This window comes from Macadamia integrifolia, chromosome 7 (assembly GCF_013358625.1).
Source record: "Macadamia integrifolia cultivar HAES 741 chromosome 7, SCU_Mint_v3, whole genome shotgun sequence".
NCBI classification, from domain to species: Eukaryota; Viridiplantae; Streptophyta; class Magnoliopsida; order Proteales; family Proteaceae; genus Macadamia; species Macadamia integrifolia.
The window spans coordinates 35,615,918-35,624,259 of NC_056563.1; the positions used below are offsets into that span (position 1 = coordinate 35,615,918).

General features: G+C 38.5%; 1 protein-coding gene across 1 annotated transcript; it reads right to left on the reverse strand.

The window, feature by feature from the left end:
* Nucleotides 1-467: 467 nt before the first annotated feature.
* Nucleotides 468-1,612, reverse strand: LOC122083737 (auxin-induced protein 6B-like). The gene has a single exon (XM_042651621.1). The coding sequence runs from the start codon at nt 1,443-1,445 to the stop codon at nt 975-977; it is 471 nt and encodes a 156-aa protein (XP_042507555.1). The 5' UTR covers nt 1,446-1,612; the 3' UTR covers nt 468-974.
* Between the last annotated feature and the right edge of the window lie 6,730 nt (nt 1,613-8,342).

An 8,342-nucleotide genomic window follows, 5' to 3' on the forward strand; every position in this document is an offset into this window, starting at 1 on the left:
CATACTTTACCAATGAGTCAGGGGCCACTTTACTTCCCCACAATTGGTGCTCAAAGGTCCTTTAGAATGAGTGTGTGTGAGACACACCCACCCCTGGCCCATGCCATACGCAACCAGCACCATGGGCTCAAGTCAAAGCATTCTCTGACGGACCCATCTATGTATGGAGGAATTGCTTATGTGGGGACCAGTCCAAATATTTTTCAAAAATTAAAGAGAGAGAAGGTATCAGGCGGAAACAGGGCAAATGGGGAAGAAGACTACTTTCACGTGGCCATGAGAAAGCTGCAACTGATGAGAAAAGCCAAAACCCTCAAACCCTCTCTCATCTTATGATGATTCTCTCACGCACAGATTCTCAAATCCCAACATTTTCGCTTTAATTCAACACTGTAAAGATCGAAAAAAGAAAAAAAGCTTACCTTTACAAATCAATGGAGAAAGAGATTGAACAGAGACTATTCAAGTTTGCCAGAATTCTCTTCATTTTCCATCAATTAATCAATAAATATAACATAATATACAAAACATAGGGAGAGGGAGGGGGAGAGGGAGAGGGAGAGAAGATTGTAATGGAGGAGGAATATCTTTTCTTTTCTTCCCCTTTCCCTCTTCGTTCTCTGGAAATCTCTCAACTTACATCTCCTGTGATATAAAGCTTGTTATTCCATTACTCCTCCCTCCGATTCAATCTCGGGACGACTCGGCGAACCTCTTTGCCATCTCCACTAGATTTTACGGAGGTAAGCAGGCTCACCCTTCATCAACTATTACAGAACCAAACAGAAAAAGGAGAGAAAAAAAAAAAAGGTTTACAGAAACTTATATCCACTCAATTTGCTGAATCCATTTCTTCTTGAAGGACTTTTCCAATGAGTCCACAGAAGTTAATTTCGCCGCGTCAATTCCTCCTTCCGAGTTTAGAATCAAAGCCCTTTTTTTCTTAATTTATTCTGGAATCCCACTTTCTGGACTTACCAGATCGGTTTATCCGTAAAGCCGCGGAGGAGCGGCCGAGATTCGGGCCAGAAATCGAGATTACTCCGGATGCCTACATGACAAGAAGGCTGGAAATCCTCGAGATTGGCAAAACGAGCAGAGTTGCCAGTCGAGTCGGAGCGGGAAAGGAATCGGAGGATTTCTTCAAAGAACTTCTCGTCACATGGGATGGCGAGGGGACCCTGGTTGATGAATCCGTACTCCTCTTCCGCTTGAACCAGCAATTTCTTGAACACCGGGTGATTCAGGTAAGTAGCCCTCACCACGAACCTTCTACAACTCGAGCCCACGCACACCGCTACGTGTCCGGCCGGAACGTCTTCGGGGATACTAAGACCGGCCGACTTCTGAGCGGCCATTGCAGCTTTTTCTCGCCATCGCCTCAGCATCTGCCGTAATCTCACAATGTGCCGGATTCTGCAGCATTTCCCGAGCCCTGTGGCCATTTTCTGTCAAAATGAGAATGAGAACGAGAGCGAGAGAGAAATAGAGGCTGGAGAGTTTACTGAAGCGCCTCGAGGGTTTCTGGTTCGGTAGTAGAGGGAGAGAAGCAGAGACAGAGAGAGGAAGAGAAAGAATGTGAGATAGGAGAATGGAGATATTGAGGGGTTAGGAGGGAAGGAAGAGCAGTGGTTTTATAGAGGCTTGAGTACGAAAGTGCCCTTTGTTTTGGAGATAATTACAATATCACGGATGCTGTAGAAATTGGTAACTATCGTCAACAAAAAGGAATCTTATAATTCAGTGACCAGTGATCACCTCACTTTTCTTATCCACGTCATCTCCACAGAACTTTCCATTTTCTCCTGAAATGAAGAATATCTTTAAAAAAAAAAAATCTGAAATCGGATCCGGATCAGTCCGCCCAATTTCACTTCGGATTAGAATAAATTTGGAAAACTTTAGAATCGGCCTATAGATTGTGGATCTCTAACTCTACCAATTCAATTGGGATTGGTTCAATCCGAATTGATCAAAATTAGGATTGGTTTCGTCGAAGTCCAAGTCCAATTCGAATTTTAGATCTTTGGTTCAATTCAATCATAAAGTTTAGGAGCATCAAAAGTTGGCTCGCACTTATAAGTCTGACCTGAACGGACTAATTGAAACTTGGGACTGATTTGACATATTACTAAACATACTAATTAATAATAGGGTGTTCTTGTTGCAAAGTGATAGCCCAATAATCATCTCATTGAACCGACTGAATACTATGACTAGATTATCAACTCTTTATAGACCGATTGACCATATATCATATCCTATGAGGCCTGATTAGTTAAATTGTTTTTTTTTTTTTTTTTTTTTTGTAATAGATTAGCTAAATTGTTGAAACCATAGAAAACCCTAAATTGGTGGGGGTTGAAGAGACCCAACTAGTTGCCACCGCTGATAGGGGGGAAATTTATTTGAGCCACTTCAGTATGGTACAGTGTCGGCATGGTGGAACCCTGGCACCCCTCTCTGTCTTTTCGTCACATGAAATGTCCTCTCTATCCCTCCAACAGTCGTTAATCCTTATACTAATATGAGAAAGTCAGAAATGGCATGTTACCGTAATTTATATAGAGAAACGAGGGTGATATTGGAGTAGAGAAAAGTGAGGACGAGGACGAACGTTTGATTTCGGTGCCGTCCGTGCGGGTGTAGTAGTAGACTGATAGTGCGGCGGAAACCCACACCACATGCGTCGTTGGGAAAAAGATGATTTTCTTTTTCCTTCATCACTGCATTCTCCCTCCAACTTTTCTCTCCTTTTTTTTTTTTCTGCTTTCCTTCTTGTCAGGGTAGTTGAATAGATTTTTTTTTTTATAAGAAGGGTAGTTAAATAGATACTGGAAAGAAAATAATTTTTCTTAAGATTTATTTGAATTTTAAAGGTGAGGAGGATTTAGAAGAGTTTATTGGTCTTTCTCTTTGTTGGCTTCCGTCCACGACCCATGTGCAAAGATACCCCATCTCTCATCCTACAATTTTTTTTTTAAATTTAAATTGCCCAAAATACATCCAAAAGGCCCAACAAACACACAGTAAGAATTCTGTTTGTTTTTTAACTGTCATTCTTTTTTTTTTTTTAACCTATTGAGATCATAATTCAATTTGTTGGTATTACATATACAATACTAATATTGTAGAGGTGGAATCGATACAAAGGAGGGTAAAATTGTTTTAAAAATTAAGATATTGATATTTTGAGGGACATAATGATGTTGATATCAGTTGAGCCAGATATAAGGTAAGTCGACGAAGGAAAGGAAAAAAAAAAAACTTGAAACATTATGGAAGAATTGAAATTTTCAAATGAATTAATCCGATATATTTTCTATATTCTTAAGAGTCGTTCTATGTTTCTTCTTCATGGATATGAGGAACAAAATCTGTGTAGATTCTATGGGTCAAAACTCAAAATGGTCTAAAAGTCAACAAATGCAACAGAGGATTAGAGATCATTTCATTTGCTTGCCAAGAACAGAAAAAATTTAAAATCTAACTTAATCTCTTAACTTGACTCAACCATGCATTCACAATAATGAAGAAGGAAATCAGAGTTGATATTCTTCTAATCATTGATAAATGATGAAGGATGATTCTTTCCACTTCTTATGCCTTTCTTCCTACTAACTACCATTTGATTTTGGATTTGGAGTTAAGAGAGAGAAAGAGAGAGTTTCATCTTAAGATTATCATATACTTAACTCATAGTTTAGGAATTAAAAAGAAGAAAATCTGTTTCTCACATCTAGGATGTGCATGATTGGAATTTTTGTTTGGGACCATCTAACCATGCAATCACATGTTCCTTAAAGTCAGAAATTAGATCTAAGAGAAGGATCTTAACACCCAAATGACCAAATCTGGTGCTGAGATTTGGCCACCCATATATAGTATTTCAGATCACAACTTCATGAATTTAGGGTAATTTTTTGATCCATAGGCCACAAGGAATTTTAAAATTTTAGATAATTAAGGCGCATTAGGGCCATAGGGGAAAGAGGAGAGTAGAGGTGTCCAAAAGCTGATCCGATTGAAACCCTAAATGTGATTAATTTGAATTTGATTAGAGAGATTAATAATTAATCATTCAAATATAAATGTATTCATACCTAATCTATAGATCGATTTATTCACAACTCAACAAACTAACCAATTAAAAGTTCATATTTCATTTATACCATTAAAAAACAAACAATAATACCACCTCGTGGGAAAAGTTTTGATCTAAAATTGATCCAAAATTGGGATTTGTGAAGATTTGAATGTCCTTTTCTGTGTTTAGGACGATTTCTTTGTTCCCCAGTATCTCAAATGGATCGGAAAAACATTACTGAACAGAAGATTTTAGAGAATATACGTTGGGCGTAGCAGTAGCTACCAGAAGATTTAGGGTAAGTTAGGTATGGGAGGACGGAAGAGTATCCTATTATTATTATTATTTAATATTTATGGTAGTTGATGTGGTAGGGGCACTTCCGTAATTAAACTATAAAACCCGACTTCTACGCTGTTCACACTCAGAGAACCCCCGCTGTCTCCGCAGTACCGCAGTAAACACGGGAACGTCAAATCTCTTTGGGAATCTCGGGAGTGGGTCCCATGGCAGATGATGAACTGTCACTATTCCTTTTAGTGTGGGTTTCGGGTTTGGGTAAAGCTCGGGTGGGTTTGGACCTTTCAGGGAAAAGAAGAACCGTTATGCAGCGTCATCAAAAAATGATGACGTGGCAGTCTCGGCATTGATAAAAGGTTTTGGTGATGGCGGGAGGGACCAAGTGGGGTTTTGCATTAGAGATTACAGTTGGAAGGGGAGTTAGGGAGCAGAGCTTTACAAGAGAGAAAATGTCTAGGTACGAAGCCGCTTCGTTGTACAGCTGAGTATCACGGGACCCACACACGCCCTCATGCTCTCGTTAAATCTATCTGTATCTACTCCTCAATAATTTATGGCTTACCCTTGTTCACACTACATAAAACATGGGGGTAACATAGTCTTTTCGTATCTACCTGTGTAAATATAAACATAAGCAAGCAAATATCATTCTTTTTCCCATAAATGATAATTAATCACTTCTTTTCAAAAGTCCTAGTTTATTATTATGGAGTGTGTTCTTAGCAAAGATGTGCAATATTAGAGGGTAATATGGTAATTTCATGTGAAAATAAATGGATACACAAATAAGTGTTAACCTATCTTCCCCGACACCTAAGAGAACTTTTCAAGGTTGAAAGCGAAGGAGAAAAATTGATAGCTTATAACTATAAGCATATATAATAGGAGGGTCAACCCAGACCAACGGTACCTTAAGCACATATGTGTACATTTTAAATGTGCAGTTAAATGATAGCACATTACACGTCATTTTGATTCTATAAATACTCTTCTATGCATCTAGATGATAGCAGATGAAACATGTGCCATCTTATGAAAAAAAAACATGTGCAATCACCAAAGTTGCATGTTAGATGTTTGTGCAGATTGACTCATCCTTTATCTCTCATGCATTCTTTTGCGGGTCTAAAGGAGGATTTTGCCTATAGCTTCATGAATGGAGATAATGAAGCATGAGAAGCAAGCCAATCCATAGCTATTTTTCTGTGGATCCATCGCAATTGGGACAACATTAGTTGACATTCGTCAATGTTGTCATGTATTTTCATGGTAGATGTCGTTGGGGATCATGCTAAGATTGAATAACAAGACGTGAGCCAAATTCTATGATAAAATGTTCTAAATCATGAACCATAACATAGGAGAAGGCAATAAGAAACTTGAAATTCAATGCCCAAATGCCAATATATTCTTTAGAAGCTAGAGAGCCCACAGCTTCAAGTAGCAAACTCATGGTAGATGTCGTTCGGTATTTGGACGGACATTAAATATTTGGTTACCTTTTTTCTTTCTTATTCATTCAAGTATGTTCCTAGGGAGACTAACAACGTCGTTGACTCCTTAGCTCGAAAAGCCACCTCCTTAGCGTGTAGGATGGTTTGGCCCTCTTTCACTCCTTGGATTTCTGATTTATGTAAATCGGACTCCTTGCATTGGTCACGCATAAATATATAGACCCCGTTTTTTACCAAAAAAAACACAAGTAGCAAACTCTAAGAAAAGAGTTGCATTAGATGTAGTCTTGGGATTGATAAAAGGTTTTGGTGATGGCGGGAGGGACCAAGTGGGGTTTTGCATTAGAGATTACAATTGGAAGGGGAGTTAGGGAGCAGAGCTTTACAAGAGAGAAAATGTCTAGGTACGAAGCCGCTTCGTTGTACTGCTGAGTATCACGGGACCCACGCACGCCCTCACGCTCCCGTTAAACCTATCTGTATCTACTCCTCAATAATTTATGGCTTACCCTTGTTCACACTACATAAAACACGGGGGTAACATAGTCTTTTCATATCTGCCTGTGTAAATATAAACATAAGCAAGCAGATATCATTCTTTTTCCCATAAATGATAATTAATCACTTCTTTTCAAAAGCCCTAGTTTATTATTATGGAGAGTGTGTTCTTAGCAAAGATATGCAATATTAGAGGGTAATATGGTAATTTCATGTGAAAATAAATGGATACACAAAGAAGTGTTAACCTATCTTCCCCGACACCTAAGAGAACTTTTCAAGGTTGAAAGCGAAGGAGAAAAATTGAGAGCTTATAACTATAAGCATATATAATAGGAGGGTCAACCCAGACCAACGGTACCTTAAGCACATATGTATACATTTTAAATGTGCAGTTAAATGATAGCACATTACACGTCATTTTGATTCTATAAATACTCTTCTATGCATCTAGATGATAGCAGATGAAACATGTGCCATCTTATGAAAAGAAAACATGCGCAATCACCAAAGTTGCATGTTAGATGTTTGCGCAAATTGACTCATCCTTTATCTCTCATGCATTCTTTTGCGGTTCTAAAGGAGGATTTTGCCTATAGCTTCATGAATGAAGATAATGAAGCATGAGAAGCAAGCCAATCCATAGCTATTTTCTCTTCACATAAATGATGTTGTAGGTGGATCCATCGCAATTGGGACAACATTAGTCGACATTCATCAATGTTGTCATGTATTTTCATGGTAGATGTCGTTGGGGATCATGCTAAGATTGAATAACAAGACGTGAGCCAAATTCTATGATAAAATGTTCTAAATCATGAACCATAACATAGGAGAAGGCAATAAGAAGACACTTGAAATTCAATGCCCAAATGCCAATATATTCTTTAGAAGCTAGAGAGCCCACAGCTTCAAGTAGCAAACTCATGGTAGATGTCGTTCGGTATTTGGACGGACATCAAATATCTGGTTACCTTTTTTCTTTCTTGTTCATTCAAGTATGTTCCTAGGGAGACTAACAACGTCGTTGACTCCTTAGCTCGAAAAGCCACCTCCTTAGCGTGTAGGATGGTTTGGCCCTCTTTCACTCCTTGGATTTCTGATTTATGTAAATCGGACTCCTTGCGTTGGTCATGCATAAATATATAGACCCCGTTTTTTACCAAAAAAAACACAAGTAGCAAACTCTAAGAAAAGAGTTGCATTAGAGGTAGTCTTGGCATTGATAAAAGGTTTTGGTGATGGCGGGAGGGACCAAGTGGGGTTTTGCATTAGAGATTACAGTTGGAAGGGGAGTTAGGGAGCAGAGCTTTACAAGAGAGAATATGTCTAGGTACGAAGCCGCTTCGTTGTACAGCTGAGTATCACGAGACCCACGCACGCCCTCACGCTCCCGTTAAACCTATCTGTATCTACTCCTCAATAATTTATGGCTTACCCTTGTTCACACTACATAAAACACGGGGGTAACATAGTCTTTTCATATCTGCCTGTGTAAATATAAACATAAGCAAGCAGATATCATTCTTTTTCCCATAAATGATAATAATCACTTCTTTTCAAAAGTCCTAGTTTATTATTATGGAGAGTGTGTTCTTAGCAAAGATGTGCAATATTAGAGGGTAATATGGTAATTTCATGTGAGAATAAATGGATACACAAAGAAGTGTTAACCTATCTTCCCCGACACCTAAGAGAACTTTTCAAGGTTGAAAGCGAAGGAGAAAAATTGATAGCTTATAACTATAAGCATATACAATAGGAGGGTCAACCCAGACCAACGGTACCTTAAGCACATATGTATACATTTTAAATGTGCAGTCAAATGATAGCACATTACACGTCATTTTGATTCTATAAATACTCTTCTATGCATCTAGATGATAGCAGATGAAACATGTGCCATCTTATGAAAAAAAAACATATGCAATCACCAAAGTTGCATGTTAGATGTTTGCGCAAATTGACTCATCCTTTATCTCTCATGCATTCTTTTGCGGGTC